Consider the following 25,047-nt stretch of genomic DNA (forward strand, 5'->3'; position numbering starts at 1 on the left):
AGAAAAGTCATACTTTTTCCCCACAGAAAACTCTACTCATCATCATTGTACTAAAACCATATATATAAATTTTTTTCTAAAGAAAAAAGGAGGAGCCGATTCCCTTTTATGCCTTATTCTGCCCTTCCTCATGGGCCACTGGCCTGTGCAAGGATCTTATCATAATAAGGGGGAGAGTCGATAGTACGAGGTCGATGGTACTAATAAAAAGTGCAAGGGTTACAAACAGGATTCGAAACTGCACTATCTCCAACTCAGCCTCAAAGTCAAACATCTTAGACCTCTCGACCATCGGCACTCCCAGATGCATTTTACATATTACAGTATTTGGACCTAAATATTTTGCATGTGTGATCACATGTGATACACATTGTCAAAGATGAGAATATGTAATCATATCCGATACACACCAATCTAAGAAGTATTAAAAAGAAAAAAAATGTGAAAACAATAGATCAAATTTACAAAATTGTTTTATTAAAATACTTTTCTTGATAGAAAATTTAACATTACAAATGAATTATTTTATTATTCTTGTTTTAGAATGCTCAAGTGAAAGTGTTTGATATTTTGGACACAGGTGAGATGAAAAATGTAAGAATGTATATGAATATATATTTGTCATAAAACTACAATTCAGTGTATCAAATAAAGGTAAAGAGATATCTTGTACATCAACTAAAAAGTTACACAGATAAAAAGTAAAATATTTATAAAAGCATTAAGTCATGGGTTTTTGTACCTCTTTAGCCTCACTATATCTTTTAATTTAAAAACAGTCTGTACATAAGGAGCATTGAGATTACACCCAGGGCACACAATTTTGCATGTTTAACAGCATGTCCACAACCATATGCCTGTCTAATTTTTTACAACATAATGTGCAATGACTTCTTTTTGTTGTTGCTATGATAATGTGTCTTCCTATTGATTTTCCCGTGTATCATCCCTTGGATCATCAGTAGTATTTTGGCAGTGTTCACAAGTCCAATTACTTCTTGTTCTCTGAAATTTGTGATATCCATGTTCTTGTGATATCCAATTAAAATATCACAGTAACTGAGAAGAGTTTGGACACATACTAATTATATCCTAAAAATGATCTATCTCTCATAATTGTACAACCAACAATAACAGCAGAACAGTGTTTGAAGTTTAACACATTATAAGTTTAACATTTTGTACAATGGGGCTAAATTAAGCAAGTTAGCTGCCAGTCACACCAGTTCTTAAATATAAAGTTAATTACACTCTCCATTTTCACTTAACCTTCAATATTATTCAATTAAGAATTTTACAGATTTACTGATGGTTAACAATGGTTTTGAATATCTCATTCTGTACACAGTCGCAGCTTTAGAAGCATTATCATTATATTTCTTGTATAGTTATTTAGTAAATTTTCATAATACTAAAGCAAATTTGTACTAAAAATTTAATTTTTAGATTTTGTTTCAGAGTTAAATTTAAAATATTGCTCTTGACTACAATAATTGTAATCTTAGCCTTACATAAGCAGGGCAAGTAATATGCTTTTGATTTATACTCTAATTATGATGCCGCTAAAATTAATGAATAGCCTTGATTTGTGATTTAGCTATCAGAGCTGCTAGACCAGATTAAGCCGATATAACCATCCTCCCAACACATGCAATGCCTTACTGGCATTAAATACAAATAGTTTTGCACTTGGTTTACTTACTGTGACGACAATAGTAGAAATTGACTGTGGCACTGTTTCTCTTTCAGTTAATATTGCCTGAAACCTATCCTAATTAAAATTATGTATGACCTTGTTGTGTAGGTGGTTTACTTCTACCTTAGTCATTTATCTTTAACACAAGTGTTTTCACACTTTCTGGTCATGGAATCTTCACATTACTAATACCCATGATTCAAAAAGACTCAAAACTATTGCTTTTATGTTCTTGAACTTGTATTAGTTACATGTTAACTTTAGCTAATAGACTGTTAGTTAGCAAACACAGGGAGATAGAATCATTTGGAGAAACATAAAAGCTTCACAGAAATTCTCACAGTTTGAATCCACTCGCATGTTTGTTCCTGTAGAAAGTTGTTTATCTGTCTCTAAGCTCGCACACAATTTGGGAACTACACTTAATCACAAAAATATAAATAGGATATCCCTTAATGGTTGCCCATTGACCAGCAATTTTGACAGAAGGAATTCTGTCAAATGCTACTGTAAAGTATGCATACTATAAAGATACAAAAGGATAGCCTCTCTGGTTGTATTATAAAATTAAGAAATACAAGGTTGAGTCATGTAATAAGACAGGTTTGTCTTCTGATTGTTTAGTTTAGGATTCTTATATTTATTGTAATAAAACTAATGTCCAATTTTTTTCTCTCCACAGATGGTACATGGAGAGAGAATGCTGGATGTTTACAATCGACTGCAGGCCAGTCTACGAGTGGCAAACTCAGAATATTCTGATCGTAAAAACATTTGCAAGGTCTTGGCTAGTAGTTGGGACAGTTATGGTAGGTAAATAATAATCTCATTTGGAAACATATTTTTGCCAGTTGTCATTGCCAAAAATTACTTACAACAAAATACAAGAATTTGTATTCCTGCTTGGAAATTATACATAGCTAATTATGTCATAATTTATTATGATATACACTTTTTTATTTAACTGTGTGCCAACTGATAAGTACATTACCTTTACTAACAAATAATAAGTTATGCTTTATATAGAGTGAGGCAATCACCCGTCCACAATGTATAACGGCCGAACTGAGAAATCTACCTTCTTCATTTTAGTTTTTTTATATGCAAAATTACAGCATATTTTTTTATTCTCTTTTATAACTTTGAAGATGCCATCATGTTTATAGAATTGTGGGTTATAATGTAAAATGCAGGTAAAAAGAGCTACATTGAGGCATATCAAGTCATTTCAATTGCAGAATCACTGTAATAAGTTTATAATATATTTTGAACAGGTCCATCCAACCATGATGTTGGAAGATAGTGCTTTGTTTAATTTATGAGAGTGGAACTTGTACTTTTGCTTTGTTGCTACCAGAACGGATTGAGGATTTGTCTGATTGCAATGTAGTTCCAAATTGTGGTATAGCAGTTCCACTATAACAAAAAGCACTGCATTACTAAAAGTTAGTTTGTGACTGTTCCAAGCAAAACTACTTACTTTTTGCATTGAAACTATCGTAACTGTGACGCGTTACACAAGGCAGTTCCAGTTATGACAATCCACCTTTGGAATTTAAGCCTGTTGTGAAGGTGGCAATGTGATGGCCATATGTTCATTCTCTACCACTGATCCTATGATGTTTTGGACTCTTGAGTCACTGACAATTGTTTCCAAACTATTTTTGAGAAAACAGTTATGTTGTTTTATGTTCTAGTTTTTTTACATGGTTTATAGTAAATTGATTTTTTGTATTAAAATATCCTGAAGGTAGTATGGATTCTATTGCCAATAAATCCTGAAGATTTAAAGTATTTTGAATTAAATAATTATGCTACTATCATAAATAAAATATAAATAATACAACAAAATAAAATAGTGATTTGTGAGAATGAGGTATAATTCGTCATAATCCAGAATAAAGTTATTCTGTCTGTAAGATATAAATTAAAATAAATTTTAATTGTGTTAAAATCTTATTGTATAAGACTAAATGGTACAATATTTATATTCAGTATAGTTTTTGTAACATTGGAATTTTTATGTTAGTGCCAATACACCTGAACCACATGTCACTGTAATTGAGCAGATGCCACAGCCATAACAGTTGCAGGGTGAAGTAGACTACCCCTCCGTGATGAGGAAATGAATTGAAGTGAAATGGATTTTCAATTTATAAGGAGCTTCTTATCATGCTTGCCACATCATCATTTTGTTTATCTGCAATATTCTGATAGCATTAGGTTTTTTATTTGTGCTTCACATTAAAATGTTTAATTTGTTCCAGAATCAGTTAACAAGAGCTACTACAGTGAAGATGATCTGTCATCAGTACCAGAGCCTGGACACTTGTAAGTGAGATAAGTCGAAGTCTAATTATTGTAATACTGATTTACTTGGTATTATTTAACATACTTGACATTATATGATAAAAATTTGTGTTAGAGCTGTTTTAAGGATTGCTATTGCTCTGGACACATAATATATTGACACCTTTTTCCTTTGTGCATGTACTGAGATATACACTAATACATTATAAAATAGGGATTCTCAACCTTTTTGAACCTATGGCCCACTTTTTGTGTAGGAAATTTTGAAGACCCTCGACCGTAAATCACAATTGGGGTGGGAGTCGAAGCGTTCAACACTACTAAATAAATGGGCTTGAATCCTGTAAAATGCTATGGTTTCATTTTATGTTATTTCCTCATTAAATATTGGATAAAAACTAAATTTATTCCTCTACTTATAAAAGTATGACAGTAAAACCGATAATACGAAACGCAGGATCCCCACCCGGCCGTGAAACCGAGAATAAGCCGTAAATTTTGTTCACCATGGAAAAGCCTTAATTAAACTGTGAATTTAATGTACAAACCATGAAAATCTCTACAACTTGCAATTAAAAGAATCAACGTGTGTCATGCCATGACTTTTTTGTAAGGCCTGGTTTATACGTGAGCGAGAATCACGCAAGCCTAATCACGGCGATCAGTCTTGGCGCTATTTACTAGTGTACCAGATTAAATGGAGCGGTTTACTTGAGCAAGCGCAGGATGGCAGACCGCTGCGTGTAGGAGCGACAATCGTAAACAACTGCCACTACCAGATGGCAGCCGACAGCGGCTTAAATGGGACTACGATTCTACTTGGCTGCACAAGTAATTAATTTCCTGTTTTTAGTTTTAAAAACATGTCCATTTGTATTTAGTAATTTTTTACATTTTAGTGTTGCGTTATTAGTTATGATATCTAACATTTTATCCTGTAATATTTATTTTAGCGGACAATTAATAAACCTAATAATATTTATTGCTACAAAACATTAATAATTGTGATATCCAAGATGGTCAAATTGCTAATAATTTCTTCTACAAACAGTTATACGTCAAACATATTGTAGACATTCATATTACAAGAAGAGTGGAGTGTCCGCTACTATCAGTGATCAACTGGCAGCTCCTATGAATCTTCCAATTCTCCCACATATGTACTATGTCGGCTGTGATCCTGTAGTAGTGGGCGGTTATTTGTGATCGTTGTGACTGCACATTGCGGTCGGCTGTGATTGGCCAGGTTGCACTCGTTCGTGTGAACTGCTCCAAAATGTGATTCAGTACAAACTGAGGTCGGTTTCACAAAAGCTAAAAAATGCTGAACTCTTTTTTCGCCAACTGCCCACCTGTTGGACTTATGGTGTTGGAAGTGGGTGAGCATCAGTGCTTTCAAACGGAATACTCGATTTCAGTGCTTAGCGCCGAAACATGCCTCAAGTGGCCGAGAGAATGTCTGTGCAGTGGTCCTAGGCCACTGCATGCACACTCATGGCGCTTGGCGCTAGGTAACTGAAATCGGCCACTCCGTGTCAAAAACTCAATCTTTTTCTATTTTTATTCATAATGTTTATAAAAACTATTGACCGTGAAATTACTATTTTTGTACCGTAAACCCTGGTAACATGGAGACAAAGTTAAAATATAATATTGTGTTATAAAGCCTGCGGATGATACAATCAGCCTGTGCTGTTACCTGTGGGATATTTTATGAACACAGAGCGTCGATGACTTGGTCTGCCCCATCCAACATTAAGTTTCTTACCCTCCCTGAGTTATTTTGCTGTTTTGAGTTAGTTCAACGTTATAATGGATAACATTTTAAAAAGAAATGCTTTTGTTAATACCAAGGCAGGTTAAACTTAAGAAAAAATCCAAGAAATACAAGTTTTATTTGAAGTTTGGTTCGCGTCCCTTGGAAATAAGCCGCAGTGTGTTGTGTGTGGTGAAGTACTGTCCTTTATATCAAAGATACCATCAGAAATGCTATGTCATCTGGAAACCAAACATTGTGGACTCAAGGATAAACCTGTAAGCTTTTTTAAACAAAAACGTCAGGCTCTGAAGAATCAAATAGGACAATTTTACTAAGATAAGTACTACTTATGAAAATGATCTTCATGCTTCATATGATGTAGCATTAAAAATTGCTCAAAGAGCCAAACCTCGTACAATAGCAGAAGAATTGATACTGCCTGCTGCTACATGGTTTCACAAGTGAAGTTCCTAAGAGGCTTTAATGTTAAAAAAAACAGCCCACTGTCAAATGACTTGGTAACGACAAAGAATGTCTGATATGGCTGAAAAGGTTAAGGACCAATTAAGAGACGAGACAGACAAAACAAAAGTGAGTTTTATCACTACAAATTGACAAATCGACTGACATTGGCAATTGTTCTCATATGTTGTGTTTCGTCTGAGATGAAACGGGTGCAGGCATTAAAGAGAACATTCTATTTTGCAAACCACTTCCCTAACACACAACAGAAGAATGCATGTATGATTAATCTGTTCATGAAAGTTACCCTTTAAAATCGATTGGGGAATATGTGTTTCAATATGCAGTGATGGTGCTCCTGCTCTCACTGGTAAATACATTGGACTGTTTGCAAGATTAAAATGTGCCACAACACCCTTACTTAATTAACTTACATGACTAGAAATTAGCACTTTTTACTTTTCCCATGCTTAAAGACCTATCTTCCATTTAAAGGTTTATCAATTTATTTATAGAAATATTTAGTTTAATCAATATAAAATAACTTAAACCGAGAAACCGTTACACTTACATATATACTATGTTATCTTACAAAATTTGTACCCAATTGTTATGAAACAACTTAGCTTTTTTCTGCGACAATCGTTTCATGACCCCTGACGTGGCCGTTTGAATGATACTTAGGTTTAAAAATATATATTAGAATTCAAAATTCAAGAATCAGGAATTTATTTTACAAAATTTGGAATTGGATTTGAGATTTAAAAATTCTGGATTCACCCATCACTAATTGTTAGCTTCTGTTATAATGCTATGTAGTTAGAACGCACATATTAGTTGCAGCTGGAAAGTAAGTCACGTAATTTATTATATAAATAAACTTTTCTTATTAATCAATATTAAGTTTGTAAATTAGGATATATTATGGTAATCCCTGTATTAATAAGTTTTTGCATACTTACGGTAGTCGTGGTCACATTTAGCTGGGTTAATCGAACTTTAGTATCAGTGTCATTAACAGGGCTATTGGAGATAAGAATAGCACTAAAAATAGTATATTTATAATGTTTATTAGTTATTTTTTTTATTTTATTCTCATCTAACTTCTAATGAAGTACATAATTTTATTTCAGACTATTACCTGTGTTTTACTAGTTAGAATTCCTTTTTTACGGTTATTTTGTAGCAGAAAATCCGTGAGTGATTTACTCAAATGAACATAGTCAAATCACTGCAAATTTGACAATTCCTGAAAGATTGTACCCTTGTGGTTCTTGCATACCTTTACTACAAAATGACTGTATGATTTGCTTTGTTAGTCTAAAAGAGATTTTTACATACATAAATCTTCTTACTATTATTATTACTGTAATAAAAACTATTCTCTAAACAAATTATTTGCTTAAATTTGATATGAAAATTGTCTTATATGTTCAATACTAATTTTACTTATTGTGGATGGCTGAGGTCATTCTGTGGGTCAGAGCTGTACCTAAAAATTGACCTGGTTATTAGCTGAACCATGCTAGGTTTGAATTAAATGTTTCCTACTTTACTCTTTGTACATTCACTTCCTTGCCATTCTATAAAAAAAGGTTTACGCTGCACGATAAGGTTTATTGCATATACACCTTTGTTGAGACTTGGAAAAGTAGTGTGTGTCTACATAACAGATCAGGTGGCAATCTTTGAATGTAATTACAAGTATCCTCACAAATGTTAGACTGTAAACCGTTGCTCGATGTTTAACCACTTGAGCAATGATATTTACTGATACTCGTTCTTTAAAGTTGATACATTATAATTATCAATATTGGTTTCAGATGAAAATACTAACATATCAGCAATACCTTGATTTATTTGTAATCACTCGTTAGCTCAACTTCCAACTTGTACTTCAGCCTCTAGGGTCAAAGGGTTTTGAAATACTGTTACAATGTGTAACTGTTTAATCTGTGTAATGTTGTGTACAGGGAGTCTGTCTTTACTGGTGATGATGAAGAGAACTGGGAAGTTGACTCGAGTTCCAGCAACGATTATTTTGATCCAAGTAGTGAGTATTAAACATATTATTATCAATGTTTACACTAACAAACTCAACTGACTTACAATAAAAATTTAAAATAAATATTAAGAAGCTTTTTATTGTCTCAAATTATTTGATATTCTGTCATCTATTTCACTAATTATATTTTAACTATTCACTATCCATCCGAAAACGTGTTATTCATTCAGTGTCAAATTTCACTATTTCCACTCTCACTCCCTTAATAGAAAAATTTCAGAAAAGCTTGCATGCTCTTCAGCTGACCAGCTGACCGTTCCTGTCACTCTAAAAAGAATTTAATAAATTCTAGTCTAGTCAATAACTTGAGATTCTAGAATATAAAAATCAGGGAACAGCCAAGGATGCGTCCATACGAGACAATCATTCTGAAGAAAAATGCTGTAATATCCACAAAATGTAGGTCTATTGTACATATTTAGTGGGCATACGAGGGATATATTACAAATCATAAAAAGTATCAGGGTAAACGTATTTATAATATCAGGGTTTTTAGTAACTGGGAATAGTGAAGGAGTTTTAACAATATAGAGAAAGTCATAGAAAAGTCAGGGAATTTCATGATAGATCAGGAATGTTGTCTGGTTATTCTTGCAAAGTATTTACTAGTCCCAGAAAAGTCGCACTCTTTGCCACTAAAAGGTTTCTGTTTAAAATTTAAGTTTTTATGGCATTTTGATAACGTGTCAAAGCCAAATCTTAACTAAGATTTGGGATTTGGCAACCAAATCTGCGGAGATTCTCCTGATCGGTTGTGTACAATTTATCAATTGTTACCACGTTTTTGTCATACTTAGTGTTTAAAAAATTGTAGATAATCACAATAACGAATTGTCTTGAGTTTTAAAAATAATATTTGACTTGCAGTTAGTACTTTCTATATTTAAGTTCGTGGACCATCAAATGTCCACTGCAAATATTTCCAAACAAAAGCTAATCAGCATAACGCAATTTACTGATCATGATAACGTAATTTTGTTGTCCTTTGTGTATAAAAGTACGTAGATAAATAACCTAATCAACAAATTATCCTAGTTCAGTAAACCATATTTTGCTTGCAGTTTTGTATTTATGTACATGAATCATCAAGAGTCGGATAGGCATTCGCACGATGTATATTCGCTGACGACAGCTGATATTCCTCAAACTTTGTTCCTCTTCACAAGACCTTTAGAATAATGTACAACGTTGTGCATGTTGCTATTTAAACATTTTGACTTATATGAATTTTTAATTTTTTAAAATTTGAGTTGGGGGTCAACACCAAAATACGCTTAAAAGTAGTCATGTGGCTGATCAGAATGAAGCTGAGTTTTATCATGAACAAGAAATCGTAATCAGAATAAACAATACTCAAACAGATAAAACATACAGGATGTTCTGTAAATTTTAACATAAAAAAACCTGTGGCCATTTAAAAATGGATTAGATAAGTAAATTCTGTTTTTTCAATGAGTTCTGTTTAACAAGACCTTTAAAATTATGTATGGTTTGCCCTATGCTTACATTTAAAAAGTTTTAGATTCAAACACTCGACTCTTAATTTTGGAACATCCTGTACATAGATTTGGATGAACATATTTTCAATAGACTCCCCATGGGCGTTTTATGGGGAAAGCACTTAGTTTTATGACAATACACCAAACCGTTCTCCCGCTATCCATACTGAACGGTGGTATGCCTATGTATATATATATATATATATATATATATATATACTGGGTGAGGCAGACCACCCGTGCATGGATAGCGGGAGAACGGTTTGGTGTATTTTATATATATATATATATATATATATATATATATATATATATCTATGATGCTTTCACTTTATATGAAACTATCAAACTAATCTTTAGGTTGTTGAATGTATATAGCCTGGACATTGTTTACAAATCAAGCACAGAATTAACAAGCAGTTAAACTTTCCATCTATCATAGCAAGTGTCATTGTGTGACTCATTTAAAAAGTGCACAAATATTAAATTGTAAGAAATATTATTTATCAGTTTTAAATTCAAATTTGTAAAATGCATTGAAGAAACACTTTTCCTTTCATTAAGCTTAGTATTTATTTTTATTTTTAAGTTCCATTAATATTTTTGGTATAGTTTTAGTAATGATAGTTACCTTTTTAAATTTTGAAATCCTAAAATTGTTTTAGATGTGCCTCGTTACTTCCTAACTCCTGGTCAGTTCAAGTTCGGGTGGAAACCCCCAATACAAGTCCGAGAATGTAACATCCCCATTTCACTAGTGTTGAGTGGCTTCGTTTACGTGCCAGGCCAGGCACACGTCCAGACCTCAAAACACCACAGGGTGGATCTCAGGTCTCTGCCGTGCCTCGAGGGACAGTTCAGTGACTCAGAGGTTTGTATCTTTATTGTAGTGGTTTGCAGTTAATTGGTGTAAAATTAGTCAATCAGACTGACAATTAGTCCAGCTACTTGGAGGTCAACATGTATTGTAAAACTAATGTTTCATTTTTGTTTTCTTACGTTACTAGTAACATAAATAAAAACAGACCAGGTAGGAGTAAATGTAAACATAGAAGGGGATTTTTCACTCACAGGCTAGACACAAATATTTATCATTTTGTGGTATTTCTAAAGTCAGTTTTTATTTTATTTACTTCTTAGAATAATTAGAAGCATGATATAGTAAAATGTTGATTCTACCAAACCTTTTTATTTATTGATACAAACAAATTGAACCACGTATCAAGATTTGTGTCTGTGTGTACCATTAAAGGCTGTGAAGGAGGGGGACTGCATGGAGGTTACGCCATGTTATTTGCCTGTCAACTTAAATGGTTATTCACAACTCTGTTCTTATTGTTATATTTTGTACTGCAATCAAACGAGTTGGTATTTAAGTATTGATATTATGACTCTTGTTCATATTTGCAGACTTGACTCAAAGTCAGATTATTCAAATGTCTTTAAATATTCATGATTTCTTTGAGTAGATGAGATGTATGGCTAAAACCCAAGAACTTTGTGTTGTGAGTTTGCTACATCTAATATCAAGTTTTTGTGTACAAAAAAAAAATACAAAATCATTTGAATCAACACTAAACTATTTCTTAGACATAACTTGCCTCAGATCCAATTTTCAGCCATTTATCATGGTATGCATACCAGTTACATTCACTATCTGAGAGTCAGTATCACACAAGTCATTGCCTCAGAAGATAAACAATATAGACATAATGCAATCATCATGTCTTATACATCATGGCAATTAACTTGTCACTTGGCATATTTGTATTACATTCTCCACCAATATGTGAGATCCTCTGTGTATTCAACACAGAGGTTACAGATTTATTTACCTGTAACTGGATTGGCTGTGGCTCAGGAACAATTTTGTGTTACTGACGAGAATCATATAAGTCAGATAAGATCTTTCAAAGAATCAATATTCCACCAACATTTGAGGTCCTTGCTGTATGGGACACAAGCTGCAGCTTTATCTGAAACTGGATCGGCTGTGGGTCAAGAACGATTGTGAATTACTGATGAGGAACATGTAAGTCAGATAAGATCGTCATTAACTGATGATCTTGTGTTATTGATCAGTAACTGAAGGTCACTCTTGTTTCGAAAGTATAAATTACCATCATGGACAATATAGCCTCACCTTGACAATAAATTCTCACAGTATAATGATCTATCAACTGATCAGACACAAGTCAGTGCAAGCAAAATCGACGCCTTCAGAAGGCAATGATTTCAAATCTCACCAATATGCTGTTGGGAGAATAAATTCTGTCTGGATATTAAAAGAATGACATTGCATTAAGAAGACTTATAATAAGAATATCCAACAAAATTTTTACACTTTTGAGTTACCATAGAATTTCAGAAACCATTTGATGTTTGAAATCTTACATCATCTAATAATTTAAAACGTTTTGTTTATAATAGACAATAGACAATAATCTTTATTTACGTATTCATTGAGAATAGTACATGCGTCAAACATTTTTTTTATTTTACAGTCAGTTTGTTAAAAGAAGAGCTGGTTGTCAAAGAATTCTTTTTCAGTGTAGAAAGGTCGGTCTTGTAGCCATGTTGTGAGCTGGATCTTGAGGCGATGTGCTGGTTCTTTTTTGAGTTCTTCGGGCAGATGGTTGTAGAGAAGTGCTCCTTTGTAGGATGGTTTTTTTCTCGTACAGACTTAGGTGATGTGGTGGCAGAGTAAAACTTGCTGCATTTCGAGTGTTGTGATGATGTATGTCTCTATGTCTGGTTTGGCTTGTTGAAATGGCATGGAGAATAGCATCACGGATGTAGAGTGCAGTTACTGTAAGAATCTTCAGCTCTTTGAAGGCATTTCTGCAGCTTTCTCGGTATCTAAGGCCTGCAAGACATCTTACAGCTCTTTTTTGTTGGATCAGTACTCTTTCGAGGTTGTTGTTGGAAGGTCCTCCCCATACCACCGTGCCATATCTGAGGTGTGACTCAAATAAGGCATGGTAGGCTGTTCTTGCAGTTTCCTGGTCGCTTATTTGCATTATTCGCCTAATGACATAAATGCCGGAACTAAGTTTCTTGCAGAGATGGTCGATGTGCTGCTTCCATGTAAGATGTGAATCCATAATGACTCCAAGGTACTTTGTATTCTGTTGTGCTTCTAGCCCAGGAAGTGTTATGTTTGTGTTTTTATTTTTGGTAGTGAAATTGATTTGGACAGTTTTTTTTTTTCGTTGAGTGCAAGTTCGTTGTGGGTGCAGTACTGTTTAGTCTTATTGAAAGTAGTGTTGGCGTTTCTGTTTAGAGTTTCTACCGATCTATTTTTTAGTGTGAGGACCGTGTCGTCTGCGTACATTGTGATTTGGCAGTGTTCCTGGAGATAGTCTGGGAGATCATTTGTGAGAAGGAGGAACAGGACCGGTCCCAGAACTGATCCCTGTGGCACTCCTCTTTGCACGGCAGTCATTTCAGAATGTATTTTATGAAGAGTGTTGTTCTCTACATGCTGAATTTCAACTGGAACCATTTTCCCGCCATCCCCTCAATGCCCAGGGCTTCTAGTTTTTTGAGGAGTTGTTTGTGATTGAGGCAGTCGAAAGCCTTACTAAAATCCAGGAACAAGCCAGTTACTGCACAGCCATCTTCTACTTGATCAATTATGTACTCAGTGAGTTGTACTAAGGCCGTAGTAGTAGACCTGCCTTTGAGAAAACCGTGTTGCTGGTTTGTTAGAAGTGAATTTTGTTCTAGATGAGAAAGAAGTCTGTTGAGACCAATGTTTTCAAACATTTTTGAGAATGTGGAGATGAGTGATATTGGTCTGTAACTTTTTGTGTCCGTGGTTGACCCATTTTTATATTTTGGATAGACTTTGGAAATTTTTAGTTGTGCTGGGAAGGCACCTTGTCAAAGAGACTTGTTTATAACAGCTGTTAGTGGAATAGTGAGTTCTTCTTTGCAGGTTTTTACAAGTTTGGCTGATATTTCGTCAATTCCTGATGAAGTTTTAGGTTTTAGAGAGTCTATGGCTGTTTGTATATCTGTCTGGGTTGCAGGCTGGAGTTGAAGTTTGAAGTTAGTGATTGGGGGTGTCTCCTGGCTGCTATTTTTTATGTTAATGTTGTTTGCCTGGAGTGTCCTTTCAGCAGCTGTTGCAAAGTAACTATTGAGGCAGTTTGCTATTTTAGCAGGGTCCTGTAGTGTCTTGCCGTCTGCAATGAGTTTCCATTTGTTGACCTGGTTGGGTTTTACCTTCCTTTCATTGTTTATTACTTGCCATAAAGCTCTGGACTTGTTGTCGGCATTTGTAATGTAGTCAGATGTTTGTGTTTTCTTCAGTGTTTTAAGCCTTTGGTCATAGTCTTTTTTCCTTGCTGCAGTTTCAGCTTTGTCCTCAGGTCGGCCTGTGCAGAGTTCTTTTTCCAGAGCTTCAATATATAGACTTTTTAGTCTGGTACATTCGTCATCCCAGTATTTTCTTTGTTTATGTCTCTTGTTTCTGGTTGTTTTAATAGGGCAGACTTCGTTCATTATTGTCTGTATTGTGTTGTGTAAAATGTCATAGGCTTGATTGGCATCTTGTGTTAGGCAGACAGTATCCCAGTTTTGGTCCATTAGTCTGGTTTTAAAGAGCTGTAATGTGTTTTTGTTAATTATTCTTTTTCTTTCTATGGTTGTCTTTGGTTTGTCTAGTGATGGTAGCTGAAATGTGGCGATTTGAGCCATGTGATCTGAGAGTCCAGTTAATAGTATGGAGGTTTGAATGAGCTGGGGGTCGACGTTTGTGCAGATCCAGTCTATTGAGCTTTTTGATTCATGTGTGATTCTAGTGGGTGGTAGATTTAGCCTAGTAAGGTCAAAGGAGGTTAAGAGTTCTTCAAGCTTATTGTTGTCAGAGTCATTTGCGTGTTCGTCAAGGTTGTTAATATTTATGTCACCCATGATGACAGTGGGCTTCTTTGTGCGAAGAGCATGTTCAAGTTGGTCTGATAAAATTTCGATTGCTTGTTCTAGATTGGCTCTTGGGGGCCTATACACTCCTAGTACACGGATGGTCTCTTTCTTTAGCTTTACTTCAAAAAGAGCAGTTTCGCATATTAGCTCAGACTCTTCGTTGCGTGCGCCAAGGAATTTTATATGCTTTTCCATGCCATTTTTTGCATACCCTCCACTCCTCCTTTAATGTGAGTTTTCCGTGTGAAGCCACCTATTAGTGTGTAGCCATCCAGCCTTGTGTTCTCTAGGTTTTCTTGTGAGAGGCCATGTTCTGTGATAATTATAAGATCCGGTTGAGTGTCACTGAGAAAGTGTGATAATCGGTCAGTCTTTTTTGACAGCCAGTTTATGTTTTGGTGGGTAAGGGTGAGTTTGAGTCCCTTGTCGGTTGGTTTAGTTTTTCTGGGTTTCGAGTTTTTTTTTTTATTTTCTTGTAGAGGGAGTTCCAGAACATCAGTGGAACATAGTTTATAACATAGTTTAATGTTGCCACTTCTTTTATTTAATATGGGATAGACTGGGCTGATGTTTAATTTTCTTTTGATCAAAGTAACTGGATTTATAAGTGTTACTGGGTGAAAGAATATCTGAGAAATCCAAAGATGTTGGAAAATGAAACACAATTGCTAACATTAAGAACACAATTGAACCACACAGAACATTGCAAAATGTGAATAAAGAACTGTATAGGTGAAGGAAATCTCAACAGGAAATGTCAATATCACTGTAGTGATGCAGATGTTATGAGATCCAAAAAAAACCAACGTTTTTTTAGATGGGAGATTATAAAGAATTGTTTATAGAATTTTGAAATCTAATAATAAGTCATTCTCATGACTTCTGTGTGTATTAAATCAAAATTATCGTAACAGATGTTTTGTGAATTGTTTCAAAAGAAGTTAGTAACAATTAAAATGGTCACAAATTTATTTATTTGGTCAAATTAAGTTAAATTAAAAATTAATTATTGGTTCAATCAATAGCAATAATTGGATTCGCTCAGCTAATATTAATTTGCACCTGTTGGATGAATTGGTACCTGCATGGCTGAGGACAAGATTTTTCAAAGGTTCTGTGAAATACCACTTGTTAGTTATTGATGCGTTGACACTCTCCTTTAACCTAACTTCATCTTCAAGCTGTTGTGACCCTAAGCAACATATAGTTCAACAAACTTCTAGCAATTCTGTCAACCTCATAGTGAGCTGAGTAACACAGCTACACATAAATCATTCTGCCATTCCACACCTCTACATACCTGACGGATTAGAACTTGCTTTTAGAATGGTTTTCATACTTGACCTCCAAGTTGCTGGATGAAAGAATTGGGTTTTTAATGTTTGCCAGTGTTTGTATTACAATTAGGTGTTGAATGGAGTTTGTGTTTGCATTAGAAATTTGTAATTGTTGCTGGAATTAAGTTTTTAAGTTCTGCTGGTATCATGAAATAATACGAGAGTTATCCATAAAGTAACTTCCATTTTGAAATGAAATCTAAACCAGTAAAGATAAAAAATTATTCTGTACGTCTGAAAGCTATAACTTCTCTGTTTTTCTACATCGTCACTAAACAGATTCAAGCACTTGTCATATCTTTAAACAGTCTTTTAAATACCCTGTGTGTAACAATTTTTTTTTACTGAGTGATATTTCACCCATAGAAATCTTATAACACCACACACTTCACACTTGGTGGGATTTTCAATAGAAAATAATGACACTTATGTTTTGAGATTATAACTGGACAACATGTGAATGTACGATGCTTTACCTTGCACAGTTAAAAGTGTACTGAACCACTATACAAACAGATGTCAACATGATGGCACTGCCCACACTATTTCTCGTGCTATGCATAAATGGTGGTTACTTTCTGGATAACCCTTGTAACTTTCCGTATTGCTCATAAGTTTATCCTTATTTTAAAGGATTTGTCTATTTTAATGCCAATCACATGATTATGATGAAGATAAGACTTGAAATAGTTAACAGTCAGTCTTATCCTTTGACTATATTAAAAAATATATTTGTATATAGTGTTACAATGTTTTGCATACTTTTTGCATTATCAATTTATTTGGTTTGCAATGAAGAGTGGATTAACTCAATTTTGAGTTTTCTTAGTGGGCTTGAAAACATGAGTTGACTAATTTGCTTGTTGGAAAGTGTACAACTTATTTATATTTAGCCTATAATTGCTAGAAAAATATAGATAATAAAAAAATCTAATAGTAATTTATTACACAGGTTTATAATGTATATCTAATCAATATTAGATACATTGCAGTGTAAAACTTCTTTTCCAGCTTATGTTAAACAAATTGTAGTTTATTGGTATTAATCTTGTTGTAACTGTTTCAACATTTTTTTCATTGTAGCAGTATTTTTAACATACAACTGTCCGGTTGTTAAGTAAATAATATTCTTTACATTATTGCATTCCTCAGTAAATGTTCTTAAATGATGCTTCCCTTTTTTTATCATGCTTTTGATTAATATATTTATCAATATCTAAACAATATCCAAAACCTGCCCCTTAAACAGGAAGAAGAATCTTTAGTGGAGCAGACAAAGGAGTCTTTAATGGGTGAGTTTTCGTTTCATAAGAAGCTCATTTCACAACTTCATTGCATTTCATTTATTAGCTTGCATCAACACAATAACTGCGCATTTCATAACAAAAGCTTGCTTTTTTACATACTTTCGATCAGTAGCTATAGCAAAAAGTTTCATCCAATGATAAATAAATGTGGCATAAATTCTACAAAATACTACTGATGAGTAAACATAATTATTTTTCTGCGTAATTAAATTCATTGCTGATTGATGCATAGAAGAATTGTTGTTTATGTGAATTCATTCAATTACATATTATGAACAAGCAGGCTGTACATATTTTACACCAAAATCTCAAAAGGATAATAGAATTAAAATAACTTTTTGAATTAGTAAAAAATTGAAGTTCTTTTTTAATTGACTAAAAAGAGTAAATTAATTTCTCCTACATTCAATTTATTTTCATAATCTAATTTAAATAATATTTAAAAAATGTTTTAATGAACTTTATTAATATTAAAATACTTATTTGAGATGTAAGAAAGAAAATAATATCTAGTCTACATGAATAATCAGTCATCAACTGTGAGCCCCACTTTTTTTGTTTTTACAATATTTGTTGTTTTAACATTCATCATATTATTATTACTATTCTACTTGACTGCAGGAGTATTTAATTTACTATTTTCAGTTTTAAAAACATAAGTAACATTTTATTGTTATATAAAAACGAATATTAATTAGAAGCTGATAATTAATAAACATAATAATATTTATTGCTACGAAATATTATTAATCGAGATGTTCAAGATGGTTGGATTGTTCATAATTTCTTCTACAAACAGTTCTCTGTCGAACATACTGGCATTCATATTTCAAGAAGAGTGGACCATACGCTACTATCCTTGATCGACTGGCAATACCTCTGAAACCTTCCGATGCTCCCGCATATCTGCTACGTTGTCATTGTCGGCTGCAATCCTGTAGTGGTGGGCGGTTGTTTGCAATCGTCGTGCCTGCACGTTGCTGTCGGCTGGGATTGGCCAGGTTGTGCTCGCTCGTATGAACCGCTCCATAAAATGATTCAGAACATTACTTAGGCAGGTCTTACATGGGCCACAAAACGCTGAACTCAGCTTTTCGTTCTCTATCACTGACTGCTCGTCTGTTGGACTTATGGAGTTGCAAACAATGGTGAGCATCGGTGCTTTCACACGGAGTGGCCGATTTCAGTGTGTAGGGCCAAAACGCGCTATGAGTGTGTGCAGTGGTCCAGCACTTGGTACTTATGATGCTGCTGTTTCTTGCGTCACAACTCAGCTTGAATACGGGTGCATTACATTTCAGTTCTGGTATTAGCATTGTTTTACTGTTAAAAATGTACCACAAACTTTGTTCACTTATATTGTATATATATATATATATATATATATATATATATATATATATATATATATATATATATAGCTTATAATAGAAGTAGAGTATAATCCTTTGTTCTAGGATCAAGAAATAAGTTAATATTCCACACATGTTCGTTGAATGATTTTTCGGATATTTGGTAATAATTTTTGAAAACTCTGGCGTCTTCCCTAAGCTCTGAGTGCAGTAGCATTAGGCAAACTGACTAGATAGAAACCTTGAACTCAATATAGAATACGCTCTATACTGTCTTGGCGCTTTTCAGCTTCTTCTGTGTTACCTTAAATAACAAAACAGCGAAGCATTAGAAAAAATTTAAAAATATTCTTCATTGGTGCTGTGTCATCAAAGAGACTATTGCTGAATCAAGCAGGGAAGGGGATCTAAAGTCGCAGTAAAACTCCGAAACTTGTCTTGTCCGTTTAAAAAGGTCCCGCAATATCGCTGCTACAGCCAACAGCTTTTATCTGTGTTTCATCGGAGTTTTGTGGCCTGTGTGAAATTGCTCTAAATTGTGGCAGGACCAATCGTCACGATTAGGCTTGCGCAATTCTCGCTCATGTGAACCGCTCCTACGGGCCGATTAATAGTGAGAGTTCTGATATGAACAAACAGTAAATTTTTATCTCCTTTTATATTCATTATTTAGCAAACCATACTGTTGGACGCATACCGCCCCCAGCTTGTATCTTACCCAAGATCTAAAAATCAGGTTTTGTAGATTTGACATGTCAGAAAATTGATGCTTTTCGGAATCATAAATATAATAAGTTTTGCTACATAATTTTGTACTTGTATTTTTTACCAATATCTATATGTCATTGCTAACTCTTGATGTGATATAATAGTGTTTCATGTATAGAAAAACTATTGTTGTAATATAGTATGTTAGCAGTAAAATATCAATTTGCGTCAAAAAAGCTTTGTTATAAGTTTTATGAATATAAAATTAAAAATACATTAAATAAATCTATCAAACTATATATATTTTCTGAAAGTAGAGAAATATATAATAATTATTTTTTTTTATTTTGATTTAGTACAATTATACCACTTCTGTAGGTATGATCCCATCCCCCTAAAACAAAAAATCTATTAAAAAGTAAAATTTTCAAACAAAAAACTAAAAAAATTGACTTATAAAAGTATGCATAGTAATAAATACAGGCTATTATGAAACAAATGATATGTGACAATGCATAATCAAATAACTCGTAGTATTTCTTATATTTTTTATAAAATACTCTTGCAAAATCTGGAAAAGGTGGCCTGCCAGTAGAGTTAATTTAGTTGCCAGTCCTTGGGTTAAGATTAAGTGAGAACCCAGCAAGACTTTAATTACCAGTACAACAGAATATTTCACACATAACGCACCTATGGTGAGAAGGGCTGATTTAATGCGACCCACACTGTGTAGAAGACTCGGTTGCTCCACTGTGCTTTTGAATCATGTTAATTAACATCATAGTACACTCAATTGTGCACCTGATGGGACACTGAGGATACTTCTTCACCTAGATTGCAGTACTTTTTGTAGTCTGAGTGTCACCAGTGTCGAAACAGTGCAGGGGGTTCGTTTTGAACTACTTCATTCTTCGTCACTGACTGTTTTTGGATCCCTTCAGACAATCATGACTCTAGATTTCAGGAGTCAAGTCTGCAACAGCATTAGATTTCAGATGTTGCACATAAGAGGAAGTTGAACTGGAGCTAACCATAATTCACATTAAATATTTCACGCTTTTTTATTTTATTCAAAATAGGAACTTGATAAGTAAAAACAAAAACCAATTCTTCTTGTAATTCTGTAGAAAGACTTTATTTCTAAAACCTTACATAGGATTTATTTATCATTTCATTATCCACGTTTTAGTTTTGTGACAGGGTGCCACAATTTCATTTAAATATATGGTTGGGCCATTTCTTGATCTATTGATAGGGTGGATGTGGGTGGTTTTTCTGGGATCGTTGTTGAATAAATGTAAGTTTTACTTAACTTTAGTTTCAAGAAACTGTGCTTATCTCTAGCAACAGACACAGGTAAAGTCAACAAGATTCTTAAAATGAGGAACAGCAAGTAATATTATTACTGGAGATGTAGTTCAGGAAATCATCTTGTGGATTTGATACTTTGGGTACTTTTCCAGTTTTTACTTAAATTTCATTACAGGGTTAATTTATGTCAATGTCTTTAGTAACTTCATTTGTCAAAATATTTTCTAGCCTAATACAATCTTCCAACAAGATTTTGTTGGAAGTTTGTTTTGGAAGAAGGTTTGGCATAAATACCAAATATCTCCAGAAAATGTGCTCTCCACCTCTCCAATTTAGTAAGACTTTATAATGAATTGCTTTTATATCTCAAATATGCTAAACAGATATTTGAAATAACATTTTCTAGATTTTAAAACGTTCAAATTAAACTTTTATTTCAGCAGTTAAAAAGAGAGTTGTTGGTTTATTGAATCATATTGATATTACTCACTGGTCCTTAGACCATCATATTGATCAAATATGCAAAACTAACTATATTTCACCTCACTCCTTCCACTCAATCATCACAAAGGGTTCATTATACAAGATTTTTTATTATTGCCACCACATCCTTTTTTTAAATATTACAATGATCTCATTTAAATTAAATTTTGTTGATCCTTTTCCTTTGTTTATCAATTTCCGTGCTGGAAAAATTTAATAAATAGTCAATCAAAGATCTGTTAATTTATTGACTTTTTGAGTTAATAATCTTTATTAATATTATTCTTTTACCTACACTGCACTTTTAAACACACTCCAGATTCTATTATGGGCTACATGTTCATTCTAATGCTCAGAGCTACGCACAGGCTCCTTAGAACCTGTGAATAGATTTGTAAATCTATTTGTGTTTGTATTAATAAAATTTTTATATATTTTATATATTTTTTATTTTTATAACCTATTTTATATGGGTATATCTTCTTATTTAGATATATAAAAAATCAATATAGTATCTTTTTTGAGTAAATTAATTTATTCATTCATCATGAATAAAGTTGGTTTCAAAGTCACACATGCCCATGTTATCTGTTTTTACTCATTGAAAGTATATGAAGTTATATAAATGTTTGTCACTTTTGTACTGACATTTAAAATGTTTGTTCCCAGTTAAGGATTGATGTCTTAAGACATCGCAATATAGTGTAGTTTCTAATGGGATCTGTTCAATATTTCATGACCTACTACTGTTTCATATGTTTTAGCTGTATACTCCTACACTCTAGTAACCATTGCGTGTACCTCTAGCATAGTTATTAGGATCTAGGGCTCTCATATTACCATCTCACGGTTGCTACATGAACTACTTTGTGGTATATGTTGCACATATAGACAATGCACAATAGTAGAGCTGACCATACAACCATAATAAATAAACATGTGATTTATTACATCAAGTTTCGTTTCCTCCCTAAAATATGCATCAGTTACTAGTAATATTAGCACGAACACTTCTTGTGCCCACTGCCATTAGATGAGGTCAACCAAACGCATGCAACTAAGTGTTATCTTTACGGTGCACAGAGCTACCCAACACAAGTACACTGCGTACTATTGTTCGAAGTGTGAAATAACCTTAGGCATTATTTGTTATTTTAAGCAGTTTAATTCTGTAGAGAAGTTAAAATGGAACATAACTGTTTAAAACATAAATGAGAAATTTCAATGTTTCTTTCTTATTTTTTCATGCTAATTTAATATTTTTAATGTAATAAATCAATTTAAAGTTAATTTAGACTTCTTGCCTTACTCTCCAAGGCCAGTCAGAGTGGTATGGGTGTCACTCATCAGTGGTAACTAAAAGTGGACATCTCAAGACTTGTGTTTTCTTAAAGATTTTAAATTATGTCTTTTGAAAAGACTTTTTAAGTTGAATATAATATAATAAAGGCTATGTTTGTTATATTTTTCTTGCCATAAGGAAAATGTATCTTAAAGGGCTATAACTTTTTTAATTTACCGATTTTTTGATTAAGAAGGCATTTGTCTGTATATATTTGAAATGTTTTTATAAATAAATATCACATGAATATTGCACATTTTTTATGAGAAAAAAATTTTGTTTTGTTTCTAGACTGCCTAAAGCGTCTCCTGATGTTCGTAAGAAATCCTGGTGGTCCCATTGTAAAACGTTGCAAATTTTGTGCCATTTATGAAGACTGTTGGCACCACGGGCGATGGATAAGTTTTTGATCCCTCCTCAAACTGCTGGTGATGCTCTTGTTATTGTTTATATTGATTTTATGTTATATGTTTTGTAAATATGTGTAACTTGGTATGTTCAGATTGTCATGTGCACACTCATTCGTTGTATTCGTCAAATTATGATGTTAAACTTTTGTAATTATTTATTTTTCTGTTGTTTTTTTATGTATAATGTTCAATTGTGATTCTATTGTATTGTAGAGATTTAAAATCTTTGTAGTAGAGATGGGCTCAATCCGATTTTTAGCCAGCCCTTTTTTTGAGCTCCAGTATTGATCATTGAATTGGTCTCAATATTTAGTAAACTCTTAAGTTGTTAGCACTTTTGATTAACTGCTAATATGTTTTTGATTAAATTATCTAGAAGAATCAGTTGATTCAGCGTCACTATAAGATATTTGAAATGTAGCTTATGGTGTATTTTTAGACCACAGATTTTGACCTATAAATTGGTATTAATATTTATTATGCTTATACAACCTGCACACAAATTTGAAATTAAATGTGTTCAGTCGAACTGTTTTTTAGTAACAAAGATATAAAAAAATTGCAATATTTTATGTACTGTCACATATCATCTATTATCCTTAAATCTAAAATTGTATTTAAAACATTTTGTTTTAATACTTAAAATATATGTAAAACTATATATTAAGCACCTATAAATTAAGTAACAACTTGTTATGAAACCAATATAATTCTCAATTAATATCTGGGATGCTGTGATCATTATTATATGAAAATGCACTTGACATTTTTCAAACTTTAATATTTCTGTGTGGTTTCCAATTGTTTTAATCTGGGCTTGTGTATTTATTTTAAATAGATGAAAGTCATAAGCACAAAGTTGAGTATTAAGGATATTGCATGACAATAAAAATGATTTTGTTATTTATCAATCTATATAAAACCGTGCAAATTAACAGAGCTGGCTGCCAAATTGGTGTGAATTTTGGTTAGACTTTAAGTAAATTTAATTATACCTTCATATTCAAGAATTGACAATTGTTGGATTTTACTCTTCTCGAACTTTGTATTATTACTTCAATACTAATTAAATGTTTACTGTGTTTAATGTCAGTATCATTTATTTAATTAATTGGATTGTTAGCCAAGCTAATTTCATCTATGTAATTCTCAAAGTAATTGTAAAGTTGTTTTGTATCCAACACCAAAAGTGAAGGTTTTATAAACAGTTCATAAGCTCATTAGGTGTAAGTTACACTATATAGAATTAAATGAATGTAATTTTCGAAATAAACAAAATATTTACTAGAGATTTCATATTTTACTGTATTTACCCAATAACTCAATTCTCTTCTCACTGCTAAAGGGACATTTTCATTACCAACTCGTAGCATTTAAATTGAATTATTCCTTCTTATCTTTCAATCTGAAAATTTAATAATCTATACATCATAATGATTTTGTGTAAAAATATGTATTAACTGTATTTCTATTCTATTCTATTTCTGTTCGAACTCTGTTATCAGTTCCGGTAGTTTGCTCTCTCCAGTTTAGTGTATCACTGCCTTATAAGACTGATAATTTAGATTTTTGTTGGAAACTATACAATTACAATTTTCTACCATTGTACAATTTTGTTTTCTGTATAATATTTATAGACAAAGAGTAAATTGTAAAATATGTATTATGTATTACATATTGTGAGCATTTGTTATATACATATTTGTTAACCGTTAATCACATAGTACAAAGTGTCTAGTTCATTTCAATTCCATATGTTCCTCCTAGTCATACTGAACACCAACCACTATAGCAGTTGCCTAACAGTGATACAAACTCTAAGAAAAGTTATTTTATAGTTACTAGAATGAAGTAACAAATGAATACTTCAATGGTATTAATAAAGTGATACCCAACCACACTAACTTCAACAATTAATGATAGAGTTGGTTTTGCCAATTTAAAAATACAGCTTTGGTAAAGAAACAATAAAATGTCATATTTGTTTTTAATCGTCTTTTAGAGTGCGTTCTTTTTTTAAGGAAAACTCAAAAGTTTTTTGTTTTAAAAAGTTTATATTTTTCATAAAATTTAC

The 25,047-nt window shown here is 32.9% G+C and overlaps 1 protein-coding gene across 2 annotated transcripts in view; it reads left to right on the forward strand.

The window, feature by feature from the left end:
- The window catches only part of LOC124354474 (leucine-rich repeat-containing protein 40-like), a 39,185-nt gene extending 14,923 nt beyond the window's left edge, over positions 1-24,262 (forward strand). The window contains exons 4-9 of one of the 2 annotated variants that reach the window (XM_046804948.1): positions 2,379-2,505; positions 3,964-4,027; positions 8,201-8,280; positions 10,457-10,662; positions 17,310-17,352; positions 22,855-24,262. In XM_046804948.1, coding sequence (XP_046660904.1) covers positions 2,379-2,505; positions 3,964-4,027; positions 8,201-8,280; positions 10,457-10,662; positions 17,310-17,352; positions 22,855-22,973 — 639 coding nt within the window. In that variant the 3' untranslated portion in view covers positions 22,974-24,262. The remainder of the gene's footprint in view (positions 1-2,378; positions 2,506-3,963; positions 4,028-8,200; positions 8,281-10,456; positions 10,663-17,309; positions 17,353-22,854) is intronic. The other variant, XM_046804949.1, reaches the window with a different exon arrangement.
- Positions 24,263-25,047: the final 785 nt, after the last annotated feature.

This window comes from Homalodisca vitripennis, chromosome 2 (assembly GCF_021130785.1).
Source record: "Homalodisca vitripennis isolate AUS2020 chromosome 2, UT_GWSS_2.1, whole genome shotgun sequence".
NCBI lineage: Eukaryota > Metazoa > Arthropoda > Insecta > Hemiptera > Cicadellidae > Homalodisca > Homalodisca vitripennis.